This window comes from Sorex fumeus, unplaced genomic scaffold (assembly GCF_029834395.1).
Source record: "Sorex fumeus unplaced genomic scaffold, SorFum_2.1 ptg000030l, whole genome shotgun sequence".
Lineage (NCBI taxonomy): Eukaryota > Metazoa > Chordata > Mammalia > Eulipotyphla > Soricidae > Sorex > Sorex fumeus.
In genome coordinates this window covers 21,562,639-21,579,316 of record NW_026606087.1, presented here as the reverse complement: position 1 = coordinate 21,579,316, position 16,678 = coordinate 21,562,639, and the positions used below count along the sequence as shown (strand labels likewise).

Genomic DNA, 16,678 nt, shown 5'->3' with positions numbered 1-16,678 from the left:
CAGATTCTGTGCTTCCTTGAGTAGGGCTGGCAGGCCCACTTGTGGCAGGGCCACGGGAATGCCCGCAGTGGGCAGCACATGATCTAAAATAATAAACAAAGTGCATCGCACACGTGCCTCCCATAGGAGTCAGAAGCGAGTTCAGGGAAATATTTGACCCACACTGCAACCCTTGACCAGAGTAAAACGGTATGTTCTTAGAGTTAACATTTCTTTTCTCTGACCCTCCCCTCCCACCCCACTCCCTCTCCTCAGCGAGGGGGAAATTAAAGTATCCACTGTGGTATAATAAAAAGTCGTCTGGACTTGGAGCCAATAATGCTGGCTGTAAGACCCCATTCTCAGGCCGGAGAGGTCGTACAATGTTAAGGCACTTGATGTATGTGAGTGTCGTTGCAGCCCTGGTTCAAGTCCCATATGGCCCCACCACCCGTGGTCCCGCAAGCACTGCAAGCCATATCCCTGAGCACAGAGCCAGGAGCGGCCTCTGAGCTCTGACACTGTTGCTTATAAAACCAGAACCAAAGGCCAGAGAAGTAGTACAGCGGGTACAGCATTTGCCTTAGGTAAATTTGGCAGACCCTGGTTGGGATCCTGGCACCCTGTATGAGCACAGCTGGGTGTGGCTTAAAAAAAAAAAAACACTCAATTCTTTTTCCAGTTAACTTTGTGATCTTGACCAGCTGCTCCAATCTCCGAGCCTCACTCCCCCTCCATAATATCTGAGCATTGGATAAACTTGTTAATGTAGGTGCCAACCCACTCGAAGAGTCTCTGATTTCATCTAGCCTGAGATTTTTTTTTTTCCTCATCATGATAGGCAACTTGTAAATTACCAAATTTTTTGATGATTTGAAGGAAACATATCGTGGGCTTCAATTAAATGAGCATCAGCAAACACGCACGTGTTAACATTTCTTTTCTGTGCTCCTGCCAATGCCACGTCACTGAGCTAAGTCTCCCCTCATCCCCAGGCAGATGGGGAATGCTCAGCTAGAAAGATGGATGCAGAAAACACCGGCTCCTCCCTGCCTCGTGTGATTAGGAAAAAGTGACTGTCTAGCAGTGCCCGCTGAGATGCCAAGACAGATCCACACGGTAGCACTGTCCTACCGTTTTTCATCGATTTGCTCGAGCAGGCACCAGTAACGTCTCCATTGTGAGACTTGTTACTGTTTTGGCATATCGAATACGCCATGGGGAGCTTGCCAGGCTCTGCCGTGCGGGTGGGATACTCTCGGTAGCTCGCCAGGCTCTCTGAGAGGGACAGAGGAATCGAACCCGGGTCGGCCGCATGCAGGGCAAATGCTCTACCCGCTGTGCTATTGCTTCAGCCCAAGCAATATTCTAATTCCTAAAATTATCTCACTATTGGTCAAATAAATCCAAAAAAAAGTATTAAGCAGGAGTGGGGTGTCCAGCAAACCACAGAGGGTGAAGTTGCCTTGGAAAGAACACTCATTTGAGGGCTGGCACCTGATCTCTTTGGGCCGGAGCTGGACCCTCCGATGAAGGGCACTGCCAGGTCTTCCCTTAGATAGCGCGAATCCTAGATTCTGTGTCAGAGGCGAAGGTCTGTGCTGCAGTCCCCCTCCGAGGTCCCAGGGCAGCTCACTGCTGCCTGTAGCCCATCCTGACCCTGACACTGTCAGCCCGGAAGAGCCTCTGCCCCTGCCACTGGCTGTTTGTGTCTGTGTCAGCAGCTGAAGCTCACGGAGGCTAAAACCACAGACTTGTTTCCTACGGCCTGTGGAACATTCTTCTCGCCGTGATACAATGGAACTGTGCTCCATCGTTGCTCGCAGCCTGTAAGGAACCGAACAGGGAGGCATTTAATTTTGTTTTTCTTCAGTGTTGATCAAGGGAGACAGGTAGGAGGAGAGTTAGAGGAGGAAGGGCATGGCACTCCTCTTCTCTTTGAAGTCGGCACAGAAAAGATCATGTATCACAGGTGTTGTTGTTCCTGTCAAGCCCTTCTGGTTTTTGATTCAAGGCCTGAGTCTTATTTCCAGTATGGTGGAGTTAATGAAGGGGGGGTGGGGCTGGGTTGGGGGAGGGTATGCCAAAGAGACCAAGGTCTGTGCCGTTTCTTGCCAAGTACTATTGCTGAACAGGAGATTGTGCTTCATCAAAGCAAGTCACACACACAGTGGAAGGAAGTAAGGAAGTGTGTCCCAGGCAGCATGCTGCCCTGGACGAAGTACCCAGCGTGGAATAAATGTAGATCAGGACTGGAGAAGTCAGCACAGAGTGTCGTGAAATTACCAGAAGCTGCCGTTGTATCTGTGTAAGAGAGTCAAGTTAGCAGAACCAAAGTTCTTCCACTTGCTTCAGACTCTCAAGAGATGCGGAAATTGGGTCAGTTTTGATGTGGTCAGATTTGGTCAACCTGGAACCAAGAGGACGTTTCTGGTTTTTTTTTTTTCCCCCTTGGGGTAGGCATGGGTTTTTTGGCCACACCCAGTGGTGCTCAGGAGTGACCCCCTTGTGGTGCTCAGGGACTTTATGTGATGGGGATAGAACCAGGACCAGGCATGCAAGCCATGTACCTTCTGCGAATGGCAGTTTCCAGGCTCTTGGGCATCGCCCGTGGAAAGCAGTGGCACATCCCTTTCCCCACTCGGGAGCTGCGTTGTTCAGCCGCAGCCCCGCCCGCCCAAAAGGGAAGCTGTGACTCTGCCTCCGCCAGCCAGCTGTTTCCAACCTCTTTGCACTCAGCCCATCTGGCTGCACCTTCCTTTGCAAACACATAACCAAGTTTTTCTCATTGATTCTTTTTTTTTTTTCAATATTTATTTTTTACTTGAGGCCCCATGATTTATAAGACTGTTAATAGGGTTTCAGGGGCTACAGACAGTACTGCAGGTAAGGTGCTTTTGCCTTGCACACAATTGACCTGGATTCTGTCCCCGGCACCCCATAGGGTCCTCCAAACCCACCAGGAGTAACCCCTGAGTGCAGAGCCAGCAGTTAAACCCTTAGCACCTCCGGGTGTGGTCCCCAAACAAACCAAATAATAGTTTCATACCTAAAAACATTCCAACACCACTCTCCCCAGAATGCCCTCCCCACACTGAGCCTGCTTCCTGACCCCTGCCTCCCCCCCACACTGGGTTCAGTAGCCCGGTTTTCAGGTGCTGTTGCCGTGGGGCATTGGTTGTTTCACTCTCTGTTTCTGTATATCCCTTTTCTTTACATCATTTGTGAAATGATTATGGGAGATCATCTTATGTCTCCCTCCTGCCCGCGCTCAGCGGGACCCTCTCCAGATCCACCCACGTCCTGGCAAATGGCACGATTTCATCTTCTCTTTTAGCCATGGGTGTGATTCCCTTCCCACGTCGTAATTCCAGCCTGAGGTGTCTTTATAGCTGAGCTCTCTGCCCTGCTGTGGCTTCACCTCTCAGACAGTGCTTGGATTCTGCACACGGGCTGGAGAATACGTACTTGATCATTGTATAATTGAAACCCAAGCACAAAAATTTTTAAGTCGGGGCTGGAGCGATAGCACCAGCAGGTAGGGCGTTTGCCTTGCACGCGGCCGACCCGGGTTCGATTCCCAGCATCCCATGTGGTCCCCTGAGCACCGCCAGGAGTAACTCCTGAGTGCAGAGCCAGGAGTAACCCCTGTGCATAGCCGGGTGTGACCCAGAAAGAAAAAAAAATTTAAAAAAAAATTGTTAAGTCTACAACTGTACCTCATGGTGTTTCACTAATGAAAATGTAAAAGTAAGTAAAAATAAAACAACACAAAATATAAATCAAAAACAAAAACAAAATAAAAGTAGGAAGCAGAGAGCCCCTCAGGCTGAAGGGGAAGTCAAGGAAGAGTAGAGGGTGCAGAGGAAGAGAGCAGCCTTCAGGCCTGGCTCCAGAAAGAAATATCTTGGGCCGAAAGGAGATGGCTTGTTGGGGGCCACTTCCAGCAATGCCCCTGGAACCATGGGTGCCGAGTGCAACCCCCTCCCCCCAGCTCTTGGATGCGAAGCACATGCTCCAGCCCTCTGAGCCGCCTCCTTGGCCCCCCCAAATCTGTCCTTGATTAAGAGGAAACAGCACCCTCTGTCATGGAGGAGTCCCTTCTGCAAAAGATACAGGTCTCGCCCAAGCTTGGAAGCAAATGCTCCTTGTGCCAAAGCCCAGAAATGCATTTAAAGCCATGGGTGGCCTCTGGGCCTGCTCTGAGCTAAGGTTTCTGGTGCGTTGGGGCCCCAACCGGCTCATCCCTCCCTCCGTTTCTCAGTCACGAACATGAGTGCCTGGATGTTTCTTTCCTACTTCTGAGTTCCTCTCCCAGAGGACAGAAGAAGGAAGAAGGGGGCCACTAACCTGCACCCCACTTCTTGATGAGGAGTGGGCTGAGAGGGCGGAGCATGGTTGGGAGGGGAGGGGTGCTGGCAAGTGGCTCAGGGACCGGCCGAGTTGGTGGTCCTTCATGGCTCCCCCCTTTCTGCCCGCCCACGCGCACGCAGTCATGTAACTGCTCTGACATGTATATGGGAGCCGATGTGTCTTACGTACATTATTTGTAGGCAGATACTTTTGAAGTCGATGGGCCCCCATGGGTGGCTTGTGTGAGGTGAAAGAGAGGGTCACTTTCTTCCGACCCGGGGACGACAGGAAAGGACAGTCAGTCCTGGGCCTTACCCTGGGTGTCAGGGTTCTTGTCTTCCTCCCAGAAAGGAAGGAATTTCAGGAGAAGACACGCAGTGAAGTCAAAGCAGATTTTATTGGGAGGCTTTTAGGAAGGAGAAGGAAGGAGAGAAAGTGAGAAAGTGACACTCAAGGGAGAAGGTGTGTGGGGTGGGGGGCTTTCTCCACAGGTGGAGAGAGCCTCAGGCCACGTCTCAAGAGGGGAGATGCGGGCAGCATATGTGTTCAGCCACGTGGGCACCAGCAGCACATGGGCTCGGGCAGGCCCTTCCTTTGTTCAAGGTGGCGTTTATGGGGTTCTCCAGCCTGCCCCCATGTGGGGCTTTCTAGCTAGGTAAGAGCTCTTTGCTAGGTGGGTTGCCAAGGAGGGTTGCCTTGGTCTGGAGGTTCTCTGGCAGAGGTGAGGATCCTTCAGGTGTCATAAGCCTCCTTCAGATCCTTAACTGCAGTCCCGCTGAAGTTTGCGTCTCTGTGGGGTCCAGCCTTCATAGGGTCTGTCACTGGTGCCAGGAAGCTCTTATCAGGCCCAGGCCTTAATTCTTGCAGTTTCAGTGTTTTTGGAGTTATTGCTTCTCAGAAAATCCATTGCCATGGGCTCTTTCCTGTCTACCTGCCTGCCTCACTTTTAGGAACAAAGGCGATTTTTTTGGTTCTTTTGTTTGTTTGGGGTTTTGGCCACACCTGGCAATGCTCAGACGTTACTCCTGGCTCTGTACTCAGGAGTTACTCCTAGCAGTGCTCGGGGGATTATGTAGGCTGCCAGGGATCAATCCCGGATTGGCTGCATGCAAGGCAAATGCCCTACTCACTGTACTGTCACTCTGGCCCCAATGGACAGATGCTTTTGCACATAAATGCCCATGTTCTTTTTTCCCCATCTGCCACAAAATTCACTATTACTTCAGAAATTGTTTTTGTTTGTGTTGCTTTGGTTTTTCTCCGCTTCAAGCCCAGGTGGACTTTTTTTTTTTTTAAGGTAATTCATTTTTGTAAAATCTGTGGTTCCCCTTCAGGCTTTAGTTCATCCTCACCCCCATGAGGGAGCCATTGAGCAGTATCTGGAGATACTTCCAGTTGTCACAGATGGGAGAGTGTAAGTAGCATGGAATGAGCCAAGGTCAGCTTTCCTGCTAAATATCCCACAAGGCATAAAGTAGATCCTCAGGAGAAAGAATTATCTGGCAAAATAGGTCACGAATACTTTGATATTAAGACTGAGCTTCTTAGATTGTTAATGGCTACAGTGTTACTTACTGTATCCTGGCAAAAATATATCATTCCACATTAATTTATAATCAATCTGGTGACTGTTGGGTTCAGTCATTTAGATTGTTATTAGGAAGAGGGAGATATTTTTTTTTTCTTTTTGAGTCACACCCAACGATGCACAGGGGTTACTCCTGGCTCTGCACTCAGGAATTACTCTTGGCGTTCCTCGGGGGACCATATAGAATGCTGGGACTCGAACCCGGGTCGGCTGCATGCAAGGCAAACGCCCTACCCACTGAGCTATCACTCCAGCCCCCTTTTGAAATATTTTTGAAGATGGCATCATATTCTTAAAGCAACTCTAAAGATTCAGAAGCTTCCAGTTCCACAGTTGATTACTATGCAATTGCAAATATTCCAGATAAACAAACACCCACCATACAGAAAGGTTTAAAAACTTCCAGGTTCCACATTTAGTTCTGCAATTAGCTCAGATTATTAAAATACAGATGGGCTGGGTCAGAGGGATAGTACAGGAAGGCACCCGCCGTGCACAAGGCCAACCCACGTTCCATCCCGGGAACCCCAGAGGATTCCCTGAGGACCGCCAGGACGGATCCAGGAGTAAACAGAGCCAGGAGTAAGCCCTGAGCACCGCCAGATATGACTCAAAAACCACAGAAACAAGGAGTTTTGTAATCCAAAATATCTAAGCAGGACCCTTGTGTGCCCTTTTAATAATTGCATTTAAGAAACAGAAAGGAGGGCCTGGGGAATGGATCGCTGGGGAGCACCCGCCTAGCGGTTGCTGAGTCCCAGAGTTTCAGTCCCGCATCTTGGCATCCCCAGCCTGCCCCTGTGATCCCTGATGCCAACCCCAGGCACAGTTGGACTCAGTCTGGCCGGAGAACACCCAGAGCCATTGCAGCAGCGACGGCCGGAAGGGAAGCTGGAAGGGGAAGCAAGGTCAGAAATTAACATAATTGAGACCTGCCAAAAATGCTGAGATCCCAGAGGGTACCCGCGGCAAGGCCAGCCCACAGTGGCTCCCTTGTCTGGTGCTGTTGAACGAACAGAAAACGCACATTTCAGCAGGGTCCCCCGAGCCCCGAGCCACTGGCCACTGGCCACCCGCCGCAGCTGGCCGGTGGCTCGTTATTCTTCCGGTCGCTGGTTCTAAGCCCTGTTGGAGGCCGCAAGCCTTTCACGTTGGCTCAGAAGCTTCAGAAGCACGTACCCCAGTCGAACGGACTCTTCCTTCCTGAGACTCAAGAGTGGCAGATGTTGCGTGTGCCTAATCCTGTGTATTACTCAGCGCCATGAGGATAGAATGTTCTGTTTACTTTTTTTTTCCCTTTCTGTTTTTTCAGTGTTTTTCTTGGGCTTGGGGCCACACTTGGCAGTGTTAGAGGTCACTCCTGGGGTTGCTCAGGGGACCTTGCGGTGCAGGAATCAAACTCAGGACTCTTCATGTAGACCACATGCTCCAACCACTGAACTATCTCCCAGACCGTGAACGGTACTTTTTAAAGACTTCTGGTTCTCTTTTGCCAAATTCCTGACAATAAAGGTTCTAGTATCCCTAGGAGTGTACTGATTCCTACATTCTTTAATTCATTTTAATTGGGCTTTGGTTTTTCAGGCCACACCCATGGTGCCTCGGGGTTTTTACAAGGTGTGCTTGGGAGCCAGGGCAGGGCCCGGAATTGGACCTGGACCACCTACCTGCAGAGCATCTTCTCTGGCTGTCCCATCTCTCTGTGTTTCCTTCTCCTCATAATTTCTCTCAGTTTCTCGATTTTTTGTTTTAAGGTCCTTGATTAGGAATCAGGTCATAGGAGGCAGAGAGATGGTACAGTGGGTAGGGCACTTGCTCACGACCTCACTTCAGTCCCCAGACCATGCATGGCCCCCTGAGCCCCGCCCTGAGTAAGGGTCCTGCCAAGTGAGGCCCAAAGACCAAACAACGACAAAAATTGAAAAGATTAAGTCCGATTTTACATAGCCTAACAAAATCCTGCAACTTTTGTTTAATCTTCATTGCTAAACATTATTTATAAGCGGCAAAAAAAAAAAAAAAAAAGCAACGCACCACCTTAATGCCCAGCCGAAGAAAGGTCATTAAATAAGATGCTTTTAAGGAGTGATCTGTACAGCTATTAAAACATGAAGTGGCAGGGCCAGAGAAATGGTACAGCAGATAGGGCGTTGGCTTTGTACGCGGCCAACCCGGGTTTGATCTCCGACATCCCATATGGTCCCCCGAGCACCACCAGGCGTAATTCCTGAGTGCAGAGCCGGGAGTAACCCCTGAGCATTGCTGGGTGTGGCCGGCAGGCTGAAGGCCAGGCTTTGCAGAGCATGGAGGTTCAATCCCCAGAGCAACCCCCAGGCGTGGCCCCGAGCAGCAGGCAGCATGACACCTGAGTGCCACCAGCTCTGGCCCCCGAACAAAACCTTTAAAATTAGGTGAAGTCTTTTTCTTGACATCGGAGATGTATTGTTCCGTATTAGATAGGACATCAAAGTAAGTTTTATGTTTCATCCTGTGTAGTACTTCCCACGTTTCTAATCCCGAACGTCTATGTGGCGTGTGCGGAAAAGACATTTTCGTGATATGCCGCCAAAGCCCTCCCGTTGATCATCGATTTGCTCGAGCGGGCCCAGTAACGTCTCCACTGGAGACTTTGTTGTTACTGTGTCTGGCATATCGAATACGTCACGGGGAGCTTGCCAGGCTCTGCCGTGCGGGCGAGATACTCTCGGTAGCTTGCCAAAGCGGCTGAGAAGAGAGAAGAGGCTGAGCCTGCATCCTTGCTCGACGGGCAGTCTCGGTGCTTGACTGGAACCAGGGTCTGTGAGGCAGTCCCATAAAGAAAGTTGGGGGACACAGTTGAATCGATTGTCGAAGTGTTCAAAAGTTCCACTTGCTTAGGAACCTGGCGGTTGCCGGGGTTCCCTGAAAATGTAATGATCTCGGGCTTTTTCCCTCCATCCCAGGTGGCTGCTGTCGATCTTCTGGTCCCGGGTGTGGGCGAGCTCTTTGGAGGAAGCCTCAGAGAAGAACGGCCTCATTTCCTAAAGCAGCAGCTAGCCAGGTATGGGGCAACCTCGGAGAAAGACAATCCAGACCTCGGAAGGAGGCCCCGGGCAGTGTCCGGGAGAGGGCAGCAGGCAGCACCGGGGCCTCAACCTTGGTGAGGTCATTACCCCACTGTCCAAGCTTGGCTTCCCTTTCTTACAGACAGGAGTTGTCAAGTGAAGCAAGGCCACAGCTGCCCATTTCTGTCCCTCTCAAAGCAAGGACAGATTCACAAAGGGATCAAAGGAGGGGTCGTCTGCTCTTGAAGTTGGTCCTCCTTCATTTTTGTTTTTGGGTGTTTTTTTTTTTCTGCTTTTCTTAATGATGATTGACAGGCTCCTACAGGGACAAAAAGAAAAGTGTGGGGCCGGAAAGATGGGACAGCAGGTTGAGTTCCTGGCTTGCATGCTGCTGATCTGGGCTCAACCCCCAGAACCCCATAGAGTCCCCAGAGCAAGGGCCATCCCTGAGCACAGAGCCAGTTATGGCCCAGAGGGAATGGGAGGGGAGTTGAGGGAGGGAGGGATTGAGGTATGGAGGTATGGAGGGAGGGAGGGAGGGAGGGAGGGAGGGAGGGAGGGAGGGAGGGAGGGAGGGAGGGAGGGAGGGAGAAAGGAAGGAAGGAAGGAAGGAAGGAAGGAAGGAAGGAAGGAAGGAAGGAAGGAAGGAAGGAAGGAGTTATGGCCCGGAGGGGAGGGGAGGAGAGGAAGGAAGGAGGGAGGGAGGGAGGAAGGAAGGAAGGAAGGAAGGAAGGAAGGAAGGAAGGAAGGAAGGAAGGAGGACAGACTAGGGAAAGGTTGACACCGGGGAAAGAGTAATACTGAAAATATCCCCTAAGCAGAAATTTTGAATAAACAGGTTCCCGTCGCAATTTTCTCCTGTGTGCGAGTCTTGATTTTTGTATCTGCATCAGTTTAGCTTCTGATCTGGGAACTGAATCCATGAGCACACAGGAAATGTTTTGGAGCCAAGAAGTGGGACTCTTGTTTCGGATCGAGCTACCACTCCCGAGGGTCCAGGGTCTGCCAGCAAACCACAGTGGCTTCCCAAACTGACCAAGACTCTAAACTTCTCTTCTCCACAGGTTCCACTTTTGCTGTGCCGCACTTTAAAAAAGAAAAGAAAAAAATTTTTTTAAAGGCCAGGGGTAGCTTTTCTACTCTCCAGAGAGTGCGGGGTTTCGTAGGAACCTGGAAAGGCCATGATTGTTTGAAAATACTCTGTAAAAATTAGCTATTTGTGAAGCCTCTTTTCCTAATGGAGAAACAACTTTAAAAGTTGAAGCTTTTCCAAGATCCCAACCCATAAATCTGTTGGGTAACTGGATTTTGTAATCCTCATCATTTGAACTGCTGTATTTGGTTCGAGGCCAGAAGAAAAGGGATAAATGTATTCTGGGAGGGTTCTTTTCTATGGTTCCGACAACTCTCTCCTTACTGTTACCATAGCGTTAGAAAGTCCTGGGAAAATCATGGAATTGCTGTGAAGGGCAAACTCCTTACACGAAAAGAATCTGAAGATTCTCTGCATTTTTTTTTTAAAGCCCAATAAAAATCACATGGCAAGAAACTTCATCTGTTGAAAGATTAATTGGTCTGTTTTCTTTGCTCGCGTCCTCCCTTCAGGAAACCTTTCCTCATAGCAATAAGTGTTTGCCTAAATCTGACAACATCCAGATTTATCTCTCCTAATGGAATGGATCTGTGTTTTTCCCCGTCTCCAGGATCCGCGTGTGACTTTTGTCCATGTTTTCGCCATGCGTGTGCGTTTCACTGTGTTTCTTCACTCTGGTTGAAGGGTTGAAAATTAAGTTCGATTGGTAGTAAGAGCTTTAAACTTCTGTCATCACGGGCCAGACCAATAACACAGCAGGGAGGGCGTTTGCCTTGCACACGGCCAACCCGGGTTCGAGTCCCCGGCATCCCATATGGTCTCCTGAGCGCCACCGGGAGTAATTCCTGAGTGCAGAGCCAGGAGTAACCCCTGAGCATCTCCAGGTGTAACCCCCAAAATCAAAAGTAAATAAAATTAAAATCTGTCATCATTTCTAGAACTGGACAGATGGCGCAGGGGTTGAGTCCCTTGCTTTGCACACAGTGGGTCCAGGTCCCACGGCCAGCACTGCCCACCACCTCTCCACCCTTCGCACAGCCAGGAGTGATCCCTAAGCAAAGAACTAGGAGTAAGCCTTGAGGGGGAAAAAAATTATAAAGCACTCTGTCGTTACTTTACTACAATCGAAAGAACTAAGGGGTGGGTGGCACTGGCTGGGAAGGCAGCTCTGGGCACTGGGGCGCCTGGTGTGCCTGCTGGAGCCCTCACTGCCCCCTGAGCTCCACTAAGGGTATGTCTGTCCCCTCGCCTTTGCCACCTCCTGGTAGCCCCAGTAATGGTCCTAGCACTAATAGGATGTCCCAGGACAGTCAGCGGGCATGACAGGAGCCCCTGCTTCTGGGGTCTGCACCCTCCCCACCTGCTGTAGTAGCATCCACTGTCAGTGACGTCTGCTGGACCGTCCCTCTCTCCCGGCTGCCCCATATTTCTACGTGTTTCTGGAGAGGACAGAGGTTGTGGTTTACACTCCAGGACGCAGGGCTCTCTGCGTCCCGCCCAGGATGAAACCGCTGGCGGTGGGCAGACTTCTCATGACACCATTCATTCTCTGAAACCATGTTGTTCTGTTCTCTTCCAGACTCGGACTGACGGAAACCTACCAATGGTAAGAACACGGCCCCTGATTCTTACTCTAGCCGGTGAGCGAGTGCTCCGTGACTGCACCCAGAGGACTGTGGGCACGCGTGAAGAGAAACGTTGGGGTCCTTAAATAGTAACATTGAGCGCCGTTTGGCCAGGGAATGCCGTGAACATTTTTATGTGATCATGACAACACCAGAGAACGAGGCACTCCTCTCCTGCCCCCCTCTCTCTCCTCTCTCCTTTTCTCCCTCTGCCCCTGTCTCTCCCTCTTCTCTCTTTCCTCCCTCCATCTTTCCCTCTTCTCTCCTCCCCTTCCCTCTCCGTTTTCCCTCTTCATCTCTGTCCCTGTTTTACCTCCTCCCTCTTTCTCCCCTTCTCTCTCCTCTCCCTCTCTCCTCCTCCCCTTCTCTCTCCTCCGCCTCTTCTCTCCCTTTCTCCTCCCCTCCCCTCTCCCTCTCTCTTCCGCCTTATTTCCCTCTCCCTTCTCTCTCCTCTCTTCCTTCTTTCCCCCGTCTCTCCCCTCCTCTGCCTCCTCTCTCTCCTCTCTTTTTATCATGGTCCTCACACTAGGACCAGTGACGTCTTGAGTGCAAGTCAGAGTTCTGCCAGTGAGCAGCACCCCCGGGCCCCCTATATTATTCTTACCTGTTTCTGATAAGTCTCTAGCCTGGGGTTCAGAGGTGTCGACGAGCTTAACCGAGAGCTCTCGTTAACCAGCCTAGAGCTGCCCCTTGCTCGTAATCACTGTGCTTCCTTTCTCCTCTCTGTGAGACCAGGGTGCGAGCTAAGTGATCCAGCCTAGGGATCTGGAAATCTCAGCAGCCCAGGGAAGATCTCCTGTTGGCTCTCCTATATTTACTTCTTGGAACTCCCTTTGCTTGTCTTTGCAGTCTGTCCCCAAGCCCTTTTTGATATCTAGACAAGCTTGTATTTTTCTAATAGCATTGCCTCAGGGTTGGATAACAGTGTCAACAGTTGGGAAGCGAAAGAATCAAGGGACACACTTGCCTTTTGGTAATGAAGAGGCAAAGTTTCTGACATGCATGAAAGGGGCCCTGGGAGATGACCAACGGTTTTGCCTGCAGGAGGCCTCAGTTCAATCCCTGGCACTGTGGGGACCCTTGAGACCACCAGGGGCAACTCCTGAACAGTAAGCCAGGAGGAGTCCTGAGACCATGGAATATGGCCCCAACCCCCCATTTCCCCCCCCCAGAAAAAAAAAAAAACAGATTCAGAAAGTTTAAAGTTCACCTAAGGGGGTGAGAGTCGCTCAGTGGTAGTGTGTGTTTGACATGTGTGAGGCTCAGTTATTAACATATGTCCAGTCCTTGGCATGCATGCATGCACACGTATCACACATACATGCGTGCAGAGATGTGCGCGCGCACACACACACACACACACACACACACAGCACTAATCCAGGAATGGCCCTTGAAAGTCTCATTAACCAGTTAGACTCTTAGACACACTCAGTGTCTTTGAGTCTTTATTCCCACCCCCACCCCCCAAAAAAAAAAAACAAGATTACATGTTAGTGCTTCAAACAAGAAATCTTTGGTATAGTGATCATCTATTCTATAGCAGACATTGGAGTTAAGTGCCTGGATAAGACCCTGGGTCTGGGACTGGAGCTAGAGTGCAGCGGGGAGGGTGTTTGCTTTGCATGCGGCCGATCAGGGTTCAATCCCCGGCATCCCATCTGGTCCCCCCCAAGCACTGCCAGTGGAGATTCCTGAATACAGAGCCAGGAGTAAGCCCTGAGCATTTCTAAAAACAAACACGCAAAAAGACGTTGGATTTGCCCTTGGTATCATTTACTGGTAGTATCATATGGTAGGAGATATTGTTTCAGGTAAATCTTTTTAATCCTTCACGTGTGTTGAACAATATAATTTTGGTAAAGAAAGACTTACATTAACACACCACAAAGTGCCAAAAGACCATTTTCAAGGAAAGTGACAAAGCCATTAGTAATGCATGGCCTAATGAAGCAGCATTCCTCTTTGGGAATATCTGAATGGCTTAAAAGATGCACTCATTTGTGGAGTATAAAACAACATAACATGAGGCTGACACCTAAGGAAACACGGTCACGGTCCTCCCGTTCATCGATTTGCTCGAGCGGGCCCAGTAACCTCTCCATTGGAGACTTTGTTGTTACTGTGTCTGGCATATCGAATATGTCACGGGGAGCTTGCCAGGCTCTGCCGTGCGGGCGAGATCCTCTCGGTAGCTTGCCGGGCTCTCCGAGAGGGGCGGAGGAATCGAACTTGGGTCGACCATGTTGGCTGCGTGCAAGGCAAACGCCCTACCGCTGTGCTATCGCTCCAGCTAAGGATACACAGTACAGGTAGATTGCTCCATAGCTGGAAGTCTGCCTCATGAGCAAAGGGGAGAAGGCAGCTGGAATAGAGAAGGGATCACTAAGAAAATGATGGCTGGAGGATTCGGTCGGGATGGGAGATGAGTGCAGAAAGTAGCTAAAGGACCAAACATGATAACCTCTCAGTGTCTATATTGCAAACCATAATGGCCAAAAGTAGAGAGAGAGTATGGGGAATATTGTCTGCCATGGAGGCGGGGTGAAGATGGGAGGTGGGGTATACTGGGGAGATTGGTGATGGGGGATGTGCACTGGTGGAGGGATGGGTGTTTGATCATTGTGTGATTGTAACCCAAACATGAGAGCTTGTAACTATCTCACGGTGATTCAGTGAAACTTAAAAATAAATAAATTAAAGAAAGAAAAAAAAAAGATGCAGGATTGAGTGAGGGGCGACCCACCTGGTGACAGGCAGCCTGCCGGGTGGGTGTTGGAATCAGGTCACTTTTAACTTCTTTTTCCTTCATCTTTCTGTGGAAGGACAATGATGTGAATTGTTTGTTTGTTTGTTTTGAATTATTATAGGGACTGAAGAGATAGTACCGAGGGGAGGGTGCTTGCCTTGCATGCAGCCAATCTGGGTTCAATCCCCAGCATCCTTTATGGTCCCCTGAGTTCACCAGACATGTCTGAGCACAGAGACAAAGAGAAAGCCCTGAGTACTGCCAGAAGTGAGGAAGCCCCCCAAAAAAGATTGCAAAAATAAGGAATGATAGCTCTAAATCTCCAAACCACAGATTCAGCAACACTAAAATCGTAAGACCCCAATTTTTTTTTTCAATTGAATCACCGTGAGATATAGTTACAAGCTTTCACGTTTGAGTTATAATCACACAATGATCAAAGACCCATCCCTCCACCAGTGCACATTTCCCACCACCAATCTCCCCGGTATACCCTCCCTTTCCCACCCTCCCACTGCCTCCATGGCAGGCAATATTCCCCATACTCTCTCTCTCTACTTTTGGGCATTACGGTTTGCAATACAGATACTGAGAGGCTATCGTGTTTGGAGACCAGAACTTTAAGAACCAAACTTAAAAGGTGCCTGTCAAGATGGCAGGTCGGAGTGGGGTGGGCGGTGGGAGAGGGTACCTGGGGACACTGGTGGAAGGAAGGGGACACTGCTGGCAGGATTGGTCAGGGAACATTGTGTGTCAACAACCCAACTATGAATTACTTTGTAACTCATGGTGCTTTAATAATTTTTTTTATAATTTTAGAAAACAAGATCTTTTGAAACATCAGGATTTGTATGTTAGAGTCTGATCTCCCACATTTATAGGCGATGGTTCTCTTTTTTTTTTTTTTTTTCAAATCAGGTATCTGGACCTCCGTCGGTTTGGATCAGTGCCACATGGAGGATTTGGAATGGGATTTGAACGTTACCTGCAGTGTATCCTGGGAGTTGACAACATCAAGGATGTTATCCCTTTTCCAAGATTTACGCATTCGTGCCTTTTATAGCTGTACCCCTGCCAAGGGAATGACTCCACGCAGAAGCACTCCATGTGCGTGTGCATTCTAGAGGACTGTTCATTAGAAACACAGACGCAGGCATATCCTGGCATGGAGCTGTTGATGCCACAGGATACAGCGTGGGAAGGCCATACGGTCATGACTTTCGTAGGCACGGGCAGCATTTCATGGAAGACGAATGCTCTCAAGAGGAGGTGCCAGCAGCAGTGAGAATCTTAAATCTATTAAGAAGAAAGTTGGGGGCTGAAGCAATAGCACAGCGGGTAGAGCATTTGCCTTGCACGCAGCAGACTTGGGTTCAATTCCCAGCATCCCATATGGTCCCCTGAGCACCACCAAGGGTAATTCCTGAGCGCAGAGCCAGGAGTAACCCCTCTGCATCGCCGGGTGTGACCCAAAAAGCAAAAAGCAAAAAAAAAAAAAAACAAGAGGAAGAAAAAGAAGTTGGACTGGATGGTCCCCAAGGTCCTTCCAGTTTCTAAGATAGGATGAGGTGGTATCGTTTACTTTGTCTTTAACAGTCATATCTCTGTGTCTCTGACCTTTGGGAATCAACTGGGAGCTACCGATGAAATGTTGAATCCTTTCTCCCTTTCATTTAGCCTATGGCAAATGCACATCTCCTTCTTAGAGCTTTACAGAACATTACCGAAGAAAATAATCCATTTTTTAATCAGAAAAAAAAATTTAATGTCACAATCAACTTTTGATCGTTAGTTATAAAAGTTAAGATGTGTTAGTTATTTTAACTAATAGATGTGGAGAATTTCTCTAATAATAAAAGATTCTTGATACATATGAAAGGGGAAAAGTTTTGGGTTTTTTTGTTTTGTGTGTGTGTGTGTGTGTGTGTGTGTGTGTGTGTATGGCCTGGAGGTGCTCAGGGCTTCCTCCTGACTCTGTACTTTGGAATCACTCCTGGTGGGATTAGGGGGACCATATGGGATACTGGGGACCAAACGTAGGTCAGTGATGTGCAAGATAAGTACCCTCCCTACCCACTATAACTATCACTCTAGCCCCAAAACTTGGTTTTTTTATTTTTTGGTTTTGTTGTTGAGTTTTTTAGTTTTGTTGGGGAGGGGGGGCTGATTGGGGGGGCCACACCTAGCTATGCTCAGGGCTAGTCCTGGCTACGTGCTCTGGGATCACTTCTGGTGGGCTCAGGTGAC

General features: G+C 49.4%; 1 protein-coding gene across 3 annotated transcripts in view; it reads left to right on the top strand.

Annotated features, from left to right (window-relative positions):
* NARS2 (asparaginyl-tRNA synthetase 2, mitochondrial) overlaps positions 1-16,286 on the top strand; it is a 149,703-nt gene extending 133,417 nt beyond the window's left edge. For all 3 annotated transcript variants that reach the window (XM_056116053.1, XM_056116052.1, XM_056116051.1), the window contains 3 exons: positions 8,863-8,960; positions 11,637-11,663; positions 15,350-16,286. In XM_056116053.1, coding sequence (XP_055972028.1) covers positions 8,863-8,960; positions 11,637-11,663; positions 15,350-15,494 — 270 coding nt within the window. In that variant the 3' untranslated portion in view covers positions 15,495-16,286. The remainder of the gene's footprint in view (positions 1-8,862; positions 8,961-11,636; positions 11,664-15,349) is intronic.
* The last annotated feature ends 392 nt before the right edge of the window (positions 16,287-16,678 follow it).